At 40.8% G+C, this 21,101-nt stretch overlaps 1 protein-coding gene across 2 annotated transcripts in view; it reads left to right on the forward strand.

Annotated features, from left to right (window-relative positions):
- DOCK1 (dedicator of cytokinesis 1) overlaps positions 1 to 21,101 on the forward strand; it is a 316,638-nt gene that overhangs the window by 27,277 nt on the left and 268,260 nt on the right. The window contains exons 3-12 of one of the 2 annotated variants that reach the window (XM_064464378.1): positions 3,156 to 3,196; positions 5,240 to 5,295; positions 6,815 to 6,911; positions 10,395 to 10,543; positions 13,718 to 13,853; positions 15,010 to 15,167; positions 15,469 to 15,550; positions 15,975 to 16,110; positions 16,459 to 16,531; positions 19,089 to 19,231. In XM_064464378.1, coding sequence (XP_064320448.1) covers positions 3,156 to 3,196; positions 5,240 to 5,295; positions 6,815 to 6,911; positions 10,395 to 10,543; positions 13,718 to 13,853; positions 15,010 to 15,167; positions 15,469 to 15,550; positions 15,975 to 16,110; positions 16,459 to 16,531; positions 19,089 to 19,231 — 1,071 coding nt within the window. The remainder of the gene's footprint in view (positions 1 to 3,155; positions 3,197 to 5,239; positions 5,296 to 6,814; positions 6,912 to 10,394; positions 10,544 to 13,717; positions 13,854 to 15,009; positions 15,168 to 15,468; positions 15,551 to 15,974; positions 16,111 to 16,458; positions 16,532 to 19,088; positions 19,232 to 21,101) is intronic. The other variant, XM_064464379.1, reaches the window with a different exon arrangement.

Here is a 21,101-nt window from a genome sequence, read left to right on the forward strand (position 1 = left end):
AACAAATATTTGCCATGTTCTGAATTAGCACTTGCCTGATCTTTATTTTCTTGATTCTGTTTCTTTACATTATTTGGTGGAATGGGCAAACACAACATATGATCAATAAATGTGGCTTATTAAGGTGAATAGCAAATATAATGGTAAATAAGTGTCAAAACCAAGCTCGTGTGTTTGAACAGTAGTTAATTTCTAGTGCTGCTGTGGGAAGGCGCTTTGGGTTCCCAAATAAGTATTTTTCCAATAAGTTATTCCTGATACTCTGGGAATGTTTGGTTGTTGGCTGCAACAAATACCTTATCTGGGTAACTGTGTAGTAAATAGGTGCATCATACAAAAGAAACAGCCGTTTTTTCCCCTTTGAGTGTCTTTTTCAGCTTTAACGGGCACACAAATATTTCATTGGTTCATTTTCTTAGTTGGGCATTTACGTGGATGCATATTTCCAGCATTGTATCCCATAATAATTTTTTGAGAGAGGCTAGAAACCCTGTAACACATCAGGAAGCCAGGTAAAAGCCCAGGTCACTTTAGAAAGGTATTTATGGCATCAGCTTGTCTTCCTCTTGCTGGCATTTTGTCTGAAACCGACCTAGCCACGAATAGAGCGAGAAGGATCCGGAGCTCGGGGGTGTGTTTGACATCAGGTAGTTGCCCTCTCTCCCCATAGGCTTTGGGGTTTTCATTCATTTTTTTTTAATGATCTCTCAAACTGCTGAGGTTACAAAATCAAGAGGTAAAGTTAGGCAGGGCTGCAGCATAGGCTGATAGGTGCGTTAGAATAGCTGCTTAAAGTCATTAGCAAGCACACACAACCCTCTACCCCTGATTTTTTTTTAGCGTGGAGGACAAGATCTCACTCACCTACAGCAGCAGCTACACTATACTTGTTTTTTCCTTGTCCAGTGTCTGACAACAAACCTTTATTTATTATGCATTGAAGAAAAACCATGATTTTGTGATCTTAATTTCTTTAATTCTTGGTTGTGAGAGATTTGGTTGCTTTTGTAGTGTCTGTATGTGGAAAAGAACTACCCTCATCTTACAGGTGGAGAACTAAGAAACTGAATAGTCTTTATGTTTTGGGTACGAGACTCTGTTTTAGAGACGACTTCATGGATGTAAATTACATTGCCCTTGCAGGTGCGTGTTCATGGCAGGACTCAATGCCTCCAGTAGAATTGGTGGGAGTTTAGCTCTCTTTGAAAACTGAGCTCCCCGCTGTGTAGCTACAGGCTCGATACCCAGCAAGAGGAACGTTTAGGTGGTGGCTGCCAGTGAAGAGCCTGGTTGGACTTGCCTGGTCGCATTAGGATCTCTGCAACGAGCAGGAGTGTAACCAGTTCTCCAAGGCAGATTTCAGCTGCCTTCTTATCTGTAATCTCTTGTAGCTCTTGCTGCAAAGCGTCAGAAAGCAGAGGTTCATCAGTGAGGAGCTCGTTTTGCTATGTGGCTTTTTAATCTGCAGGTGCAGTGTGACATCCCGAGTCAGCGCAGATGATGGGATGGGAGAATCGAGGTGGCAGAGATAATGTGGTTGTATGTTCTTTAGTTTGTACAGTGCCTTTGACTGGAGTTATGGTGCTTATCAATTTAGACTCCAGAACTTCAGAAGGTTGGTTTCCTCATATAAAACTGAGGGAATTTAGTCCTTTAATAGGATTGAAATCTGTGCACAGGCATGCACAGATTTCAGCTAGTGGAGTACGTGCTAGCAGAAATACTGTCCTCTTTGCACCCGAGGCAGGAACTGTGCACAGTCGTTTCAGCAACAGTTTTTGCTGAAAGCAATGGAAATGTGAGCTGTGAGGCCACTGCAGCCTCTGTAGGGAAGTGAACTGTGATGGTTGTAGGCACCAGGTTAAAGAAGATAGCACTAACTATCCCCAGGTGATCGCGGAGGATAGGTTTCTCATGTGGTGTGAAGACGAAGAATCATTTTACCCTTTGCTACTGGAGACCAGACTGAAAAATCCTGTGTGCTTGAGACTTTAATTTGTGCTTCTACTCCCAAAGTGTAGATAACTAATTTATCAGCATGTGTTGTCTTCCTTGGATTTTCTTCCTGCGCTAGTTGTTATCAGGAGTGGGCCTGTAGGTTTTTATTTGCACATCTGCTTTGTGAAGTCCCCATCCTCACCCACACCAGTCTCTGGAGAGATGCTTTGCTGTACAAAACCCCTGTTTGCAGGGCTAGAGGGGGTGATATTGCACCCAGACTTAGTCTTCAAAAGCTGCGGAGGGCAGCTCTGGTCCCCTGGGGGGTTCCCTGGGGTGCTGAGCAGGAAGGAGCGAGCAGGCTGTGGCACAGACAAACTGAAACACAAAATAGCCCCAGTGCAAGCATCCAAGAGCAGCATGCACAGAAGATCTCATCTGCTTTCTCTGGCACGATATCTTCCATGAGGCAAAATAACTGAAGTTCGTAGGGTTTTGATTTTGCCTTGGTTATCCAGTACTGAAGTAGAGTGACTGGAGAAACAGTAAAAGCTGTCATGGTGATTGCTTGTAGATGTGTGGTGATCTGGGGACACAGTAAGGGAGACACCACCTCCCAATTTTCCAGGCATGACCACCTGCCTGGGAGCATGGCACGGGTTGAATAAACGTCGGGGCTGCTGCGGGGTGGGTGTTCGCTGCCTCGTGCCGAATTCGGGCTGTGGGTGCCTTGCTTTTGTATTTTGATGTGTGAATCGTAAAACACAAACTATTCTTGTTCTCTGCTGGGATGACAAATGCCTGATCTACGTTTGGAAATTTGCATTTATGGAACTTTAATAGATTTTAAAATGGAACTAGTCAAACAGTACGCCTTTGTAAAGTTAATGCTCTTAAGTTGGTTTTGTTAATGTTGGTAAATCACTAATTGAAATGAAAGGAATGACAATTAAACACATGTAAAATGCCATCTCTGTCATGTGGTCTTCTCTATCAGTTTGATCATCATCACTCTTATTTTTATAGCTTCTAAAAAGACTTGTTAGCCAGGATACGAATCCTGTAGGGAACTGAAATTCAGGTGGGGTGTGCGGTTGTGTGTTGGCAGGGGTAAAGTGTGATCGGAAGCCACGTTAAGGTGCTGTTGAGCTGAGAAGGAGCAGCCCCTAGGTGACATTAATGAACTTTTTAATGCTTTTTCCCTTTTCCCCTCCTAGGTTGGTACAGAGGTTATACACTACGAAAAAAATCCAAGAAGGTAAGTGTTGCCAGAGCAGCGTGCTCGTTTTTCTCTTGGACAGAGATGTATTACGGCGTTGGGTGTGTTGCTATATCGGAGATGTTGGGCACATATTAGGTTACTGATGGGAGCAATTCACCAGGTGTCCACGGCACTCTCGTGACTGCTGGTGTGTAGTCTGAACCTGTAGGAAATGTGAGTTTCTCAGGTTAACCGAAACTTTAGCAAGGCCTAAAAGCTGAGTTGCAGTTTAATTTTTGCAATTTAGGGCCGTATGTATGTACAGTCACTGTGGATGGGTTGATGTGCGTCAGCCTGTTTTCTGCAGTGACCGGTGTACCAGAGCCTTCACCTCGGTAAAAAGTTCAGAACTCTCTTCTAGGTGGTCTGGTTGGAGGCTGACGCTTTGCTTCGCTGTCTGTTAAATAACGCGTTACTCATAAAATGCAACTGCCTCTTGGAAAGTGATACGGAGATCTACACTGCGACGTTCAGTCGTTCCCTGTGAGAGGGGGAGTAATCTTCTGCAGTGCAATTTTGCCTAGTTGTTAGGCTTTCAGAGCGCATAAAGGGCTGCTGTTTAGAGCAGCCTTTCTGAAATAAAAAGAAAGGAGACAGCACAAAGACTGCTTACAAAATTGTGGGGTTTTTTTTTTAGCATTTTACTTTATAGTAGTAATTAACCAGAATTAAATGACTTCTGGTTTTGCTTCTTTTTTCACTTAAAGTAAAACACATAATGTTTGCCTACAGAGGTGCATTTTGAGTTGCATCTGCATGTCTAAAAGTACAGAGCTGTGTGGTTCATCCCACCCATTTCCTAACCAGGCCTGTTCTATGGCTTTTTTTTTTCTATTCTATTTTGATATTTTCTTTTTTTGGAAACACACTAAATTTCTTATGAACCATATTTCACGAACATGCCTTGTACAGCCTAAGAAGCAATTACGCGTTCTTCTTGGCTTCAATTAATTCCGCGTGTTGCTGCTTTTGGCTGACTGCTGCTAAATGCAGTGGGTTTGGGTTTTTTTGTTGTTACTGGGACTAAAAGGCACAACACTCGCAACCCCACCCCCCACCCCCAGTTTCTGTAGCTTTCTAAGAATTTATTTGTTAGTGTTCCCAGATAATTAAACTGAACTACTACCTCAGAGGGTGAGGTGGAAGACCTTATTTTCTCAGCTTGACTTGAATTAATTTTTAATATAAGCATACCCTATTTTGAAACTATTATTGTATTTCTGCAATCTCAAGATTAATTTTGAACATTTTTTCAGAAGAGCAGCACTGGCCTTTTGCGGTACCGTCTGTTGAAGAGGTTTTTGGCTTGTAGCACTAACGATAGGCTGGTGGTAGAAGGCATTGCATTATATATAGTCTGTGTAGTAGCAGTTGCAATGCAGGACGTGTGCATTCCGCGCGCTCCCCTGCCCGTGTATTTCACAGCAAGGCAGCCTGGTACGCTGCATGTTCTCGTGCAGCGCTGATTTTAACGGAAAGCCTGGAAATGCTGGGGAAAATGCTTTGAGAACAGCAATATCTTATAGCAGGCTAAGAAAGCTTGGCTAGAGGTGAGGAAAAGCAAGCAGCGGACCTGGATCACGGGTAAAATGTCATTTTGGAGTAGAAGTATGTAAAAATCATCTTTCACACTTTCAAAAGGAAATTTGTCTTAATTTGCATCCGTATACAATCATGAAGGGACCTGGAGAATCCACTGCAAACTGTTCCTTGAACTGGGGGAGGAAACACCCCTTTGCAGGGCCGCTTACGACAGGGTAGCTCGGCTGTTTTCTTCAGTATTGTGAAGATAGGTTTAAATCCACTGAGTCTGTGTTTGCTAATGTTACAGTAACGCCTTCTTGAAAGGACATGCAATACAAAGTTTAAATGTACATGAGAAAAACCTAGAGCACCACAAAACAACTACTCTGATGCTTAAGAGGATGTGAATGGCTCTGCAGACCCGGCAGTGTCTTGGCATGGTTTTAGGCAATAGATACAATATGTTGTGTGCAACTGGTATCTAAAACATTTTCTTCCTCTCCCTCCCTCTCAAAGGGCATATTTCCCGCCTCCTATATCCATCTTAAGGAAGCAATAGTTGAAGGCAAAGGGTAAGTTTGACTGGAAAATAATGAAAATCCATTTTCTTTCTTGTATCAATACAATTTTGGTGTATTATCAGATAACTGACACTTGTTTCCAGTTAGTTAAACACGCACATATTCATCATCAGCTCCTTCTTTTTTAAAATATTTAAAATCAGTAGCTCAGCTCAAGTTCAAAGGGGCTGGGATGAGCAGTGCTTCTGGCTAGTACTGGCCTTAGCTGCATCATCATACAGAAGATTATGCTTTATCTCAACTATATTAATGTAAACGTTTCAGAAGAATTAACAATTTATCATTTTTCTTTCTAACTTCTATTACTCTCTCGACTAACAGTTACCTAGACTGACTTCCTCCGCTCCCTGCCCCTTGCTTTAGTTCTAATTTCAGTTTTCCCAACTTCTTTTATCTTCCAGCCCTTGAGTCGCATGGCGTCTGCCTGGTGCATTAAAAGAGGCCTTTGATACGAGATACCTTTCTTGTATGCAGATGAAATTTAAGTGATTTCTTAATTTCTTCTTCAGTAAATCTTGTAGGCCGGACTCCTCGCTGAACGCCATTATGCAGACATCCTCTTCTGCCTTACCGGGAGCTTCTGTCAAATTGTTCATTTTCTGATTCTCCTGCTCCCTTGCCTGATGTGTGCGACATTACATAGTTTTTGTTATTTAAAAGCTGTTAAAGTTCAGATCTTTATATGTCGAATCAGTGTTGCTGGACATGCGTGTAAAAGTTCCTAACATTGATACAAAAGTTTAGTTAAAAAACAGGAAAAAAACCCCACCAAATCCCAGGAAAAAAATGTGAAGTGGCATTAATAAATAATTAGCCAGGTATGAAATGGAGTGAAACAGGATTCAAATTTTTTATTCCTTTGTGCCTGATTTATTTTTATACTCCGTTAAATATGTAAATGATAAAACTACTAAACATGAGGTTGCTGCATAATGATGTCTTTCTTGCTGATTACAAAACTGCCTTTAAGTGCCCTACGTCTGAAATATTAAAAGATCGAGCTGTTTCTTACTTTCATGGCATGTAATTTTAAACCAAGTCTTACAGAAACTTAATGGTAATGACTTGGGTGCTTAGTTTTTCTTTGCAAGACCAATATTTTGAACAACAATTACGCGTTAGTACGGTGGCATTGTAGGTTGTGCACATCTGGCTTTCATCTTGGTTGCTTCTTCTAAAATTAGTATCTCGATAATAAATGGTACGGCGAGGTGTGTGATATTGTTATGAGTATAGAAATAAGGAGAAAAAAAAAGCGTGAGCTCAGCAGCATGGTCTCAGCTCACCGAAGTACCCTTCGTGTTGCGGGATGCACTCGTGTACGCTGCTGCTTCTCTGTGATGGTACATTCTTTAACTTATAAATTTGCAGTGCGTGATGTTATTTTCAATCCTGTCATTATTGAATTGGTTTTAGAAGTGAACGGTTCCTTCCAGGAAATGATTCTGCCCCCTTACCCAAAACTGCTACTTAATTCAAACTGTGTGGTTTTTTTTTTTTCCCTCTTAAGACAACATGAAACAGTTATACCCAACGAGCTCCCCTTGATTCAGGAGGTTACCACTACGCTGCGGGAATGGTCCATAATATGGCGGCAGTTGTATGTTGTGAGTATCAGCTTAGGAAAATATTTACAATACTATACAGTTTGTGAAAAGAGTGATGCTGTGAAGGTACGCTGAGAAGTATGAAGGAACCGTTAATGAAATTCTGCTTCTGTGACTATTTCTAAAGGCTACTTTGAATGCTGAAAAGCCATTTATCACCTTCTGCGTTAAGGCGCGTATCCCAGAAGTGTTTCTTTCGAGTGTTTTCTCAAATACTGTGTATTTCTTGTGCAGACTCAGGTTCTTACAGTATGTTACCAATTGTTGAGCTATTATGACCCCTTTTTTATGGTTCACTATTATACAGATTACATTGGATTTTTAAGATATATATTAGATTTTCCCAAATTTGTAGATAATTGTGTTAAAGAAATGAAGAAAATGGTTTTAAGGGTGTTACTTAAGGCTGTTGATCTATGTTACCAAAAAAATATGAAGTATTTGATGTTGAATTTGTGGGTGTAAAGTTAACCCTTTGAAAAATCATCAGTGTACGCCTTTTACCTCTCAGTATTGTTGTACTCAAAGTTGATAGTTCCCACTTTATCCTGATCTTAAGTTACACGCCTGATTATTTTCATATGCTTAAGTTCCAAGCACATTGGGAATATATTCTTAAAAATTCATAGTAATAAGCATTTGCACTGATCATCTCCCAGATGGGATAATAGAAAAATATAATAGCCATGAAACTACACATATTAAAGTATTCCTGTGTAAGGTCTAAAGAGTGTTCAAGTGTACAGTTAAAAACGCAGTCCAGATGTAAAGCAGCAGCGTGCTGTGGGATGTCAGGTCCCCCACCTCAGACTTGCGTGCTCTCAGCGTGTCAGGTCACTGCAGCAAGGTAATGGGAACATGAAAGTCGTCTAGTTGAAGTAGGGCTTAATGCACAGTCTCTGTTTCTTATAAATACGTTTGAAATATTCTGTCATAAAAGCGCAAGCTGTGCAATGAAGACGCTAATGGAAATGAAGGTTTTTGTGTGGATTAGCATGGTTTGTAATCACACCCACCCCATGAAAATAAAGATTAAAAATAGAGTATGCTGGAGGTGATGAAGTGTTGCAGCTGATGAGATGAAGGATAATAGGTTATAAGAGGAGAGAAACAGATCGTATACTAAAGAGAGCGTTAACGTGATGTGATATTAGAGAGGTCATGTGTTGAGCAGAGGGGAAGAAGTAGGCAGGCAGAAGCAAACTAGGAGGAGCAGAGCCTGCAGAGGGCACTGAGAAGCCTTGCCCTTGGTTCCGCTGCTGCGTGCTCCTGGGGACAGGGAGGGTAACATCTTGACCCTCAGATCTCTTTTGGGGGATTATCCCGAGTATGAAATCTGAAATTCTTTAATGTCAGAGAAATACCACTTGCAGAGCCACACAAGCCTTGGTTGCGGTGCACGTATAATAAGAAAGGCGGATGGCAAGAGACATTGTTAGAGTTTTTCTTACCCAGACTTATGTGTGCTTTCTGTAGCAGTTACTTTTAGGAAATTATAATATCCTCCTAGTGTGGGAGTCGCTTGTTGTAACCATCGATGCTTAACATCTCATTTGTCATATGTTTACTTCCATGAAGACACGCCAACAGCTAAACAACACTGCAGTGCTTCGCTAGGAACTTTGGCTTCAGGAGCAGGCGAGGTGCGACGCTACAGCGGCCTCAGTCTGGTGGCAGGAAGGGTTCCAGTGCCTCTTACAGTTTTAGCCTGAGTAGGCAGATTACTTAAGGAGTTTGTTTATAGTTTATATCTTGAGGATATATGCTGGGTTAATTGCATGTGGTCAACTGCCAAAAAGAGCATTGGTGCACTGGGGTTGCTTTTTCGAGGGAAACTTGGTTTACTGGAGGTAGCCGTTTTCAAACTGGTCAGTCTGCAGACTAGAGAGAGAGTCCATGTTGTCCATGTCTTGCATATCAAAAATAATTAAATGACCACATTGTGCCTTTACTTAGTTTATAATTTTGTTTGAATATTGAATAGGTATTCAGTTTTGATTCTGCAGCTAGCAGAGGATGTGGCATGTGCTTCACCTCACTAGTTCATGATTGCCTGCAGCATCGAAAATCATGAACCTCTTTCCCATTTGGATTTGTCTCTATTTAGCTTCCAGCCATATGTGCCTGTTGTGCCTTTCTCTGCTACATTAAAGAGCTTTTAATAACGGGTATTTTCTCTCTGTGAAGGTTCTCGCACTATAATCAAGTCAGCTTTTTGATAACTGAACAGACTGAAGTCTTTAAGTTTCACGGCTAGATTTTTTTTTTTCCCCCTGACTCTTTGAGTCATTATATTCTTTCTGCACCTTCTGCAGCTTTTCATTGTATTTTACATATAGCAGAGAATTTTAAATAATTAATTGTTCCAGTTGTTTTCAGTCAAATAAGGCCTAGGTGTAGTCTGAAAGAAAGTAAGTTATGTGTAGCCTGATTAATTCATTGATTTAGGGTGTTTAGAAAGATGTATTCTTTTTAAGAGCGTATTGAACTTAGATTTTGAGGCTTATGAAGACAGAGAGAGAGGCTGCTTCTGGGTAAGATGAAAGCATTCGGGGCCTCTGTGTTGTCTTTGTCTCGACATTATCTTTTACGGTAAAAATAGAAAGGCTGTTCTGCAACAGTTTACATAGTATTGTTTGTGCTAAAATTGTTGTGTATTTGCACGGTCCACAGTTTAAACCAACATGTCAAAATTCTGTTTTGTGGTTAAAGATTAGAAATCTTAAAAACCTTTTGTCTCTGAATGCGTGTGTGTGTGGGGGCATGCGTATACAAAATGCTCTGGAAAAGAGGTTTCTTCCATGCTAAGTCTGGAAGTTGATCTTCCCGAGTCCTAGCTTAGCTGAATGTTGCCAGGGGAAGTTTGTGTATGCTGCTGGCACTGTTTGATATCTGTAGTTCCAGCCTTTATAAACAGTTCAGGTATTTAACTTCCTATAAGGGTTGGTGCTTTCTGGTTTTCCACTTTCCTTCAGATGTTACCTGTGGACTCATAAGATACTGATGCGCTTGGCTTTGCACACTGAGGAATTTTAAAATCTTATTCTGAAGATTTAACTAGGGGAGGGGAAAAAGGCTTCTCTAAGGTTTTGGAGACAGAGTGTTGCAGACCTTGAGCCTCTTGCTGTTAAAATGCCCTGGTTTTAGTCCCGTTCTACTCAGAATGGGGGTCGTTGAATAAAGTTACTCTGAACCAAGAAGAGAATACCTTTCCCTTGAACGCCTGTTCTGAACACAGTGTGACCCGGGTTTTAAGGTAACATAAACACAAGCACTTAGAATTATTTAGATACCTAAGGCGGAGTGTAAGGCTCTTTCTGTTCGGAGTTCTGTGCCATAGAAAGTTACGCTCCTATTTTAGAGCTAATCGTAGACTCTTACCCTTTTGAGTTTGTATCTTATAATTGCAATTTACTACATGTGTTTAAAAGATGCTCAGTAGACTTCAGAACTAACTTCTATCCATCTTTTTGCTCCAAACAGCAAGATAACAGAGAGATGTTTCGCAGCGTACGGCACATGATATACGACCTTATTGAGTGGAGATCTCAAATACTGTCTGGGACCTTACCCCAAGATGAGCTCAAAGAACTGAAAAAGAAAGTGACTGCCAAAATTGATTATGGCAACAGGTTTGTGAACAATATTTTCCAAGTGCTTATGCTTAAAACCAAATGAGCTTGTGTAATGCACGTTAGCTGTCAACGACAACTTGCAAGATTCTTTCATTTATGGAGATGTAATGGTAGTACATTAACAGTCTTGTTATAGAAAGATAGGGAATGAAGTTGACAGAGCATTTTTTACAGTATAGTGCAATTAATAATATGGAAAGTGGAATCCATATGTAGCGCTCTCGCTTCCTTGATGATATTATCAATTGGATACTGGTATGAAGTTGTAATTTTTAAAGGTCAATTGAAAAGTGCAAGAATTGCCTCCGTTCAAAATACAATTTAAACTCTACTTGCTTCTGTAGCATAAAACAGTTGTTGCCTTCTCAACGCCACCAGCTGCACGTGCCCTGAAGTCGCTTAGCTGTAATGTGATGCTGAAGGATTTGGCTCAGAAGCATCGTTTAGCTCGTTGTTCCTGTACTCATTTAGTATCCAGCTTGTACCAGAAGATTAACAGACAAATTTAATAAAAGAAAGTATCTGTTTAACAGAAAAGAATGGAAATTTTGAAGGAAATATTTTTTAAAAAAAAGAAAAAAGCCAGCAGTATAGGTTGCATATGTTAGATATGTTCATAATTCAGACATATTGAATCTCCAAACAGTGGTCTGGATTTAAGCCAAATTCTTTTAGCTACAAGTTTTTGGTTACAAATTGTCTCTACAATTATGACTTTCCATTTTAATTGAAAATGAGAAATCATATCTTACCTGAGAAGTCATGTCTTACCTTTACCTTAGAAATCAGGAAATTATTTGAAGTGGAGCTTTGAATGAGTACTGAGAGGCAGCACTGTAGTGCTGCACACCTGGGGACTGAAAGTCTTCAGCAAGCCAGACTTTAAATCCCTTGCGATGTGAATAACTCCTCAGATTTCAGCTATTTGTGTTTTATTCCTTAAGAGCTGCCAAATTTGCAGTATTTCTGTTCATGCACTTTATCAGGAAAAGCTGTGATTAAAAAAAAGAAAAAAGAATCTAAAAACCATGAGTAACTGCATTCAGTCAGTAACTATCATTGATAATCCAAGATATGGACTGTTGTACCTCAGTAGACAATTTGCCAGATGTTGTTGATATTATTTCTTTGGCTACTGCATTTTACCATCTGGCTAAGGAGTTGGTGAAAGTTACTCTGAATAACCTCCAGATGCTCAGCGTTCAAATACAATGGAACATCTTGCGCTGTGCTTTATATTCATAATGTTCTGATGGACTAATTAAGCCATCAGAACATTGTCTGTGGTGTGCAGGAGGGAAGGGGATTTGAACTTCTGAGTAAATACTCACAACTGAGAGATACCATATGTTTCTAATGTAGTCATACATTCACTTTTGTCTAAAATAAGCATGGATGATGATTTCAATATCCAGACAGAATGAATTCATTGTGCGTTTTATAAATGTTTTCTGGTCTAATCATAGCCTAACTTTTCCTGTTTTGGGAAATACTGTTTTGTAAATAAGATTTTTTTTTTTCCTATAAATAAAGACGACAGTTTCACTGTGTGTTGTCAGAATAACTGAGGAGGTAAAAATGGTCTTATGAATGTGTTTGTTTAATGTGTTTCTGAAATTGGGTCAGGTAATTTTGTTGTGAGGACACTTTGTTTTGTTCAGTTGCAAAAATCTGTAACTGGGACACTTAGAAAAAAAATTCTTTTTTTTCTTTTTTTTCCCTAGTACCCTTTAACTTGCAAATGATAAAACAAAGAAATTTAAATCAAAGCAGTGTTTGCTTCTATTTATTTGACAGCCTGTGCAAACATCCTTGTCCTGTTAGCATGTGGTAGGCTGGGTGATTAGTCTTGCTCTGAATTGCTGAGTTACCTTTTCCTCTGGTCCAGGCGGGTGTCTCCTACAGAAGGACTTTTGCTTCTCCAGGGCTGACGGTTACGGTACAAATGCCCAGTGGGTGTATCTCCTGTGGCTGCCGTCCAGGAAACAGCAATAGGGAGGAGCAGGACGATTTTGGCTACTTTTGGTTTCAATGATGAAACCATTTTCTCACTAGAAAACTCATCTGGGAGCTTGGTGGTCCAGGGATGCTTAAGAGAGTTTTGTGATGACCAGGTCCAGTTACAGAGTAGAGCTTAGGAGGTGTTTCCTAACAAGCTGCTGCCTGCACTCAGCAGCTTGAGTGATGTTCATCCACCTTTGAATTAATGCAGTGCGGTTAATTGGAGGGATTTCTGTACTGACCCTGCTACATGAAATGTGTCTTTGTTTTGCCACAGCTCCTGCTCTTCTTTTCAAGTGATTGCAGGTCATGTCCAAAGGGGACTTGCTCTCAGATAAACCACAAACCTCTGTGTGGCTTATCAGGCACTGAAAGCTTGATCTAAGCTCACTGATCAAACATATTTCAAAACCAGAGTTACAGCAGCTCCATCATGAGAGGTGGCTACAGAGTAAGAAGAAGAAAATAGGGACCATATGTATTGAAGCGGAGGTGAGGAGGTCAGTCGTAGGGAAGATAGGTCAAGAAATGCAGATCAACCTAGACGTGATTTCTTTTTATCCTTGGTTCTGCTGCCAGCACTGTACTAACGCGGAAAAATATGAAAGGCCTTTCCTAAGACTGGATTTGATTATGGCAGAAACCACCTTCTCTGCAGAAGGTAGTCACGGACGTTAACACCCTGCTGACAGAGGTCTGGCTTCTGCTTTATGTAAAGGGAAACAACTTCTGTCATCTTTTATCTCCTAGGTTTTTGCTAAAACAGGAGCGTGCCTGCTTTGGAGGAGACTGTGGAGCGGGATGAAATGAACTGGCCAGTTTGCATGTGGTGTGACTGTAATGGTTGTTTGTTCAAACTGTCAGATGAATCAGAGGAGGAGACAAATTCTCTTGCAAATTGAGTTGTTTAAGAAATTACTTCCCCAGCTGTTCTGCTATTTCGTGTACATCGGTTCTTTCTGTGCTAGGGGAAATAGTGACTCCCAGCCAGGGGTGTTTATCTCTGGGGTTGGCGACGTGTTAAATTGTTTTATCATGTATCAAATAATGTTTTTCCTATCATATATCAGGTGTGCCTGACTGTAATGTTAAACACTTGGCAGGTGCTTTTTAAGCATTTATTTGAGCCCTTTTAATTCACAAGCATATTTTTTTTTGTTGTTTGTTCAGAATTCTTGATTTAGATCTGGTCGTTAGAGATGAAGATGGCAATATTTTGGACCCAGAGCAGACCAGCACAATTAGCCTTTTCAGAGCACATGAAATAGCTTCTAAGCAAGTTGAGGAGAGGCTACAGGAGGAAAAAGTAAGATACACTATGCACTGTAGCTTTTCCCTTTGAAACCTAAGATTGTAAACTAACTGGCTGTTATTTTTAGCATTGGTAATTAAAAATTTGATGTTTCTGAAAAGTTACCAGGCTTAAATGTTTTGTAAGAACTGGTATGTCTTAGGCTGTTTAATTTTCTTTTTCATCCTTTAAGGGGCTTAGTAGAAGTTATGGCTAAGAGCTATATCAATAAGTCGACTACATTTGTAGGCGATTATCGGAGACGTGTGGCAGGTTTGTATGTTAGGTTTTCATGAAGGTTTATTTCTGAGAATTAAGTAGAATAACGTCATTATTACATTTGTATGATTTCTTAAACTTGTTTGCTGAAGTACAGGAGGCAATTTTAAAGACATTCTCAGACTTGAATAGTGAGCTTCTTTGCAATTCAAATCCTTATTTTTAAAAGGAAGAACGTTTCTGTTGTAAGGAGTCCTGCCTGTGTCCGCAGCAGCTAGTGGAGCACGGTATTCCTGATGAGTCGCTCACGAGCGCGTTAGTGCAACCCAATGAGTTACGGCGTCCGGTTGGGTTGTAACGGGCCGTAGGCAGCCTTGCAGGCCTTACCAGACTTGCTGTCAAAATACACTTGTGTAAATGAGATTTAAACTATGAAATTTTTGCATCCAAGGCTGGTTTTTTTTTGTCCCAGTTGCCTTTTTGACCCATGTGCATCCCTCCCTTCTGCCCAGATAAAGTCGTTTCTGGAAAGTTTATGGGAGCTGAAGTCCGAGGGGTGGGTAACCTGTAGAGGTGGCACTGTGTTCTCTCCTCCCTTTCTTGGCACTCTGTGCCTGTCTGAAAAACATCGGACAAAGGAAAGAACGAACAAACTTTTTTGGGGTCAGCTATATTTGAGGCTCTATCTCTTCCACCATTTGTTTAGCTCTCTTTAAGTGAAGACATCTTGGTTTTTATTTTCTTTTTTCCTTCCCCCCCCTTATGGTGTGGCACTTCAAGACAGGTCTGGGAAACGCATTCTGCTGTAAATCCTAATATAAACAAAGATCACAGGAGCAGATGCACAGCAGAAAACGTCTCTTCTGCGTGAAAGGTTTTAGGGAAGTTCTATACCGGTTGGACATTCGTTAGGCTAAGTTAAACTTAAGTTTCTTCTGTTCTTGAATTACAGTCTCAGAAACAGAATATCGATATCAACAGACAAGCCAAGTTTGCTGCCACTCCTTCATTTGCTTTATTTGTAAATTTAAAAAATGTAGTCTGTAAAATAGGAGAAGATGCTGAAGTCCTGATGTCTCTGTATGATCCACTGGAATCAAAATTTATCAGGTTAGTGTACTCTTGAGTGTACTCCCTAACCTGTGCTTACTCAGCTATAATAGTGGGGTGGTCTGGCAGGATGAGAGGGCTTATGAAATCATCTGGGAAGCGACAGTGCAGCAGCACCTTATCCTCCTGTTCAGCACAGCATCGGGCAACTCCCTTGGCTTTGGGTACGTTTTGGCGTCATGCTGTTCCTCATCAGAGGTTGGGTTTAAAGTAGTCTTCTGTAAATTCTGAAGATGATTTTATCTGCTTATGTTGAAGGAAGCCACTTAAACAAAAAGTCCTCAAAATATTGTTCTTTCAGTGAAAACTACTTGGTGCGATGGTCAAGCTGTGGACTCCCTAAAGATATAGACAGACTGCATAACCTCCGAGCAGTATTCACCGTAAGTGTGTGCACTTGGTTCAGCCGCCAAATGTTAAAGCGCTTGTTTCATAGCTTGTGAGTAACCGAGGGATGTATTGATCTGAACGTGAACAGTGTGGAGCTGCCTCTGCAGGTAACGGTCCTGGTGGAGGCTCACGTGAGATGTGGCTACTAGAAATTCTCAACACCTGGCTAAAAACAAAGTTGCTCTCTGAGGTTTTACTTACTGGAAACGATTTGGCCTCGTGAGCAATTAATTTACACGAAGTCAAGATAAGATGTTTAAGTACTGTTACCAAAATTATTTTACTCTGAGAATAATTTGCCCTGGTGCTAGAGGCTTGCACGGCGAAGGCAAACTCTGAGCAGCAAGCCTATACCTGCTAAAATGGGACTGGAAATTCAATTATTATAAAGTATTCTGAAGAAACTGCTGTTTCTAGGACCTGGGCAGTAAAGACCTGAAAAGAGAGAAAATCAGTTTCGTCTGTCAGATTGTGCGAGTGGGCAGAATGGAGCTGAGGGACAACAACACGAGAAAACTAACCTCTGGGCTGCGGCGACCTTTTGGAGTAGCAGGTAACTGTGCGCTCTGCCTGCCTATATCACACGATAGTCTTGCACCGAAGGTTGGGGGTGTGAAACTGCCGGGGGCTGCTTAAACTCAAAATCTTTCCCAGGTCTGGGTTAGTCAGACCGGTCGCTGTGGTGTCGAGTTTACTGCAGCTTTCAGGACTTGCATTAGCTGAAGATGCCAAAGGTGGTTTGCAACGTGATGTCGTTCTGTACGAAAACTCTGAAACTGCGCAGTCGATAACTCCATCCCTCTTCTGAGTCACCATTGCGTCCCCTCCCCCAGGGTATCCCCTCGGCACCCCTCTTCCCATGCTGATCGCTTAATTCAGGACGCTCTGTTTTTGTTTTCAGTAATGGATGTTACTGACATAATAAATGGAAAAGTTGACGATGAGGACAAACAGCACTTCATACCGTTTCAACCGTAAGTAGGGAGTAGTTTAAAGACTAAGCAGAAATGAAAGAATTAAGATTTTAACTTTCATTTAAAAACCCCACACCATTTTAAACTTCTGATTGGAAGAAGTGTCCTCTAGAGATTCTGAAGTTAATTTTTCAGTGTAGTGTTTTATCTTGAGTAGTACTTACTAATATTTCTTCTCGATAATTTCCCGTTAGTTGTAATAGTGGTAGCCCCAGAAACTTTTTCTAAGTGTCGAGTTTAAAGCATGCATTCCCAGTTTTGCAATATTCCTTTCTTTTTGTTTAAAGGTGTCAGGGTGATAATGTGTAAGAGGTGAAATGTCTAAAATAAGTACGCTGCTGCCTTAGCTCTGCCTGAGATTGGCAAAGACCAGCAGTGTTACTGACATCCACTGCAGGTGACTTCTGTGAAATCAGGAAACAATAACACTTACCTTTTTCTTGGTAGCAGATACCATTTCACAGTAGGGGCCGCAGTACTTGGTGTACAAACAAAAGTTGAGAATTTGAAGGATGGCTTGATACACCTCCTGTAATATCGTCTCATGATTCAACTTTATCACCTGAGACTTTTACCAGAAACCTTAGGTGTTCTGGTTGGATGGCGAGGAAGGGAGAGGATGTTTCTGCCACACGTACCTGTTACAGCCGGCTCACAGAATCAAGGAGACCGGTCTGCTACATGGACGTGGTCTTACCTTCAGTCATCTAAAACCGCAAACCTTTCCTCACTGACTCCGAGGTTGCTGACAAGGAGTTTGGCAGATACTATTTTACGATAATTAAATTAGCTGATAGCAGCTACGGGGTTGGTGTCCTTTCAGATACGGACATGTATGAATGTAACGTAATATCAAAGATCAGTTTTGACTTCAAGCCACAAAATCATATTAAGAAATATGGGTTTAATAGTCTGAATTTTTGTAAATGTGGAGATACGTGCAGACAAAGTGCTTTTAGAAGTAAAAGCTTATTAGAAGTAAAAGCTTATTAACAAAAGAGAATGTGTGGCAAATACTCTGTTCTGTCCATAGTTCATAATGTTTTGTTTGATGTTGGTTTTTTTATTTACTATTCTGTGAAGTGGGGAAAAGCAGAAGGGATAAGACAAATAAATATGCATAAAATTGGAATGCTTAGTTTTCCCATTGTGTGAAATGCTAGGCTGCCATCCATGCAAAAAGGCAAGACATAGTTAGGTTAGCTAAATTTCTCGATTAATATACTAATGGATATTCAGAGGGATTTTAATAATATTAAAAAAGAAAAGCTTGAAATGATATAATCTCAAATTAACTTTATTTTAGAAAATAGGTTTAATTCAGGAAGCCTTTGTGGTTTGAAGATGGAGGGTTATTGAGAGCATTGCAAGGTCTGCAGGTGCTGCAGGGAGCCGAGCAGGTGTAAGCCTCTGTCTGAAACCGTTTCGTCTGCATGCAGCAGTGTCTCTGGACTGGTATAGAGGGTGTTATTGTGAAAATTGGAAGTACGATTCCATTTTTGAAGGAAAACAGGGATTTTTAGGGAAGAGCGTGTTCATGGTATGTTTGTTCTGTGGTAAACAATGGCAAGCTTGTTTTTTAGGGAGTGTGGAAGTATGCAATGAAAATGAATCTCTCTGTATCAAACTGGATGCTAATGGAACATCTAGTTTTATGCTTCATTAACACTTATTTATAAAATCAGCTTTTTGAGATGATGTACAGTGTCATTTTTTTTTTTTTCCCCCTGTGCTAATTTAAAACATTCTTCTGAGAAAGTATATTCAAAAGAATTCGAGTAGTGTGAAAACACACAATGAATACTGGTGTCGTGATTTCCAACATAGACTTAGGCTGTATATATGAGCCACATTTTTCTTCTCATTCCATGCTTTGCTTCTGTTGTACCACATGCAATTCTGTTTTCATACCTTTGTTTGTATTCATTCACTAGCCACCAACACAATGGCTGTCAAAAGCACTTGGCAAGATTACTTAAATGACACTTAATGCTGCTGTTTATTTATAGTTTCCATCTTTTCATATATTCATCAAGTTTAACAGAACGTTTGGATTATCTGCTTTTTCTTCTCCTGTGCCATTTCTGTGAGATTCACGGTAGCTTTTCCTTAAGACAGTATGTGCTGCTGCTTAACCTGCACGCTGGCAGGAGTGACCCTGGAGGTGTTGCGGGGCCAGTCCGATTAATATATATATATATATATATTTTAAAGCGAACAATGCCTGTACAGGTTTTCATGGCTTAACAGGGGTTTCTCAGGTGGGAGCCATCCTTCCTGTCTTCACAAGGTGTTACTGGGGCCTGTGCATGCATGTCTCTGAAGGGAGAAGTACCAACGCAAGCGTGCTGTACTTCTCTGTGGTAGATCAGCATTCTTCTGATTAATGATCTTCCTCTGTCTTTCTTGTTACCTTTCCTGTCCTTTGTCGTGCGTTGACTAATAAATACTCTTTGTCACAACTGTGATATGATCTTTTGTGTTCCCTTGTTACTGTGACTTCTGGTTTTCTGTGACCCTTTGTTTCCTGGTGTTGGTCGTCATGTGCATCCTCCAGGCTAGCGTTGGATGACGCCATTCGACACAAGCAGCTGAACATATCATCCCGTTTTTCACCCAGGGTGGCAGGGGAGAATGATTTCCTTCAGACTGTTATAAACAAAGTGATTGCTGCTAAAGAAGTTAACCACAAGGGTCAGGGTATGTACTGTTCTTTATATACACCGGTGTACCTAAAACTGCTCGTCGCTTGATTTTGCAACGTGTGATTTTATTTTTGGAATCAAGGGTGCATAATATTACCTTCACTTGTTCAGTGCCATTTCGTAACAGAAAATACGTTTGCACAGTTTGTTCCCACTCTTCCCCATCCCTCAGGGCTCATTCTGCTATTCCCCCCAGCCCTGCACCTTTCCTCCTGCTCCGTGTGAACTCTGCAGGTTGTCTGTCCTTCCTCTGCGTTGTCCATCGCTTGGACATCTTTATATTTCTGTACTGGAAACGATGACTCGGAGTCAGCTCTCGTGCCCTTGATCTGTGGACTTTACCCTCCTTGTCTTGAAGGAAGGAATATTCTCTTCCTTCGCCTTATTTTCCCGCTTCACAGCTGTGCTCGTAGCATTTGCCTCCCTCTCAAGAAGACCAGGGCATTGCTCCCGCCAGCACCGTATGTGCCTGAGCTCGGAGGCGGTAAGGACGGAGCCAGAGCGAGGCAACCCCGCTGATACCTCCTCCTACGGGCTGCTCGTGTCACTGTCCATCACTCAGCCTCCGCTCTGCTGACATGAAACTGAGTTTGCTTCCAAAATCTGGCGGTTTGGGTTTAATTTTTTTTGTGGTTTTTTTCCCTTATTTTTTAAATGCAACACTTAATGATAGTAATGTGTCAACCACCACACAATTCACTTTTAAAGCGGTAATTACTGTACTGGCTTCATTTTTCTGGGTGAGGGGGGTCTGGATTAGTAGCACCTGACACTATGTACATGTATATCCGTATCACATGTAGGGGGTATCCGAACAGAAGACATAGGGAAAATAACATGGTTTTTGCTGTTTTTTTTTTTTCTTAAATGAGTAAGTATCAAATAAAATCCAAACAAACTTTTAAAAATATCCACTAACTAAGGAAGAAAACTTAGATCTGCTTTCCCCCCCTGTTTTCACCTGTGGCCAGTGTGTATTGGAAAGGAGGAATCATTTCAGCTGCTTTGATTAATTTCAGATTCTTTCCCTAAGAAAGGGGTGCCCAAGCAAACAGAGAAGGATTAAGAGTTTATGCTTAGCCAGCCCGTGTAGGTACAGTTACTGTTTAATGAAATAGCAGCTGTTAGAACCATCTCTGGCAACAAGTCAGCATAGAGCCTTTTGTAAGAGATTTTAATAGAAAAGAAAGCTAGCTGCCAAATACATACAACATGAACGCATAGTTAATTGTGTGTGTAACAGGATAACCCACAATTTGTTTTATAGATGAATATTTTTGGGGTATTTTTCATAGATTTTAATTTTAGGATTTTCTTCTGCAAATTGCTGCTGTAATTATTTTGTGCTTAAACTTGATTGCCAGTCACTTTAGCAAGTGTGTAAGCTTTCTTTCCTTCCCCCTCCCTGCTTTGGTATCTTTCTTTTTCCTATAACAAGTGTGCCTGATGTTAGTTGGCAAGCAGCGGCTTTTTGGTGGTTCCTTCTGCTACTGAAGGGAAAAATGGCAACTGTGTAAAGCTGATGCTGTAGATTTCTTTGTTCTCAGTGCAGTAGAATCAGCTTATGGGGGTGATGAATCAATCTGGGGTATGTATCTGCTTTTGGTGCTCTCCTTGTTGGCGTCTTGGTATTAGTTGGTTGTAATACTTAATTTCCGTTCAGATCAATGTTGTCATTCCTCTTTCTTCTTGTGGAAGATAAACATTTCATTAGAAAGAAATTATGAGAGTTCAAAGGAGAGGTGAAAGCTTGAGGCAGTTCTGCTAATGGCTTAATAACTGTATTTCCACGAGACGCTTTGTGGAAGGCTTCAGTGATTAGAGAAGTCTAGTTCTCAAAGTTCCACGAGGAGGAGGGATTCTCC

Source organism: Phalacrocorax carbo, chromosome 12 (assembly GCF_963921805.1).
Source record: "Phalacrocorax carbo chromosome 12, bPhaCar2.1, whole genome shotgun sequence".
Taxonomy (NCBI): domain Eukaryota; kingdom Metazoa; phylum Chordata; class Aves; order Suliformes; family Phalacrocoracidae; genus Phalacrocorax; species Phalacrocorax carbo.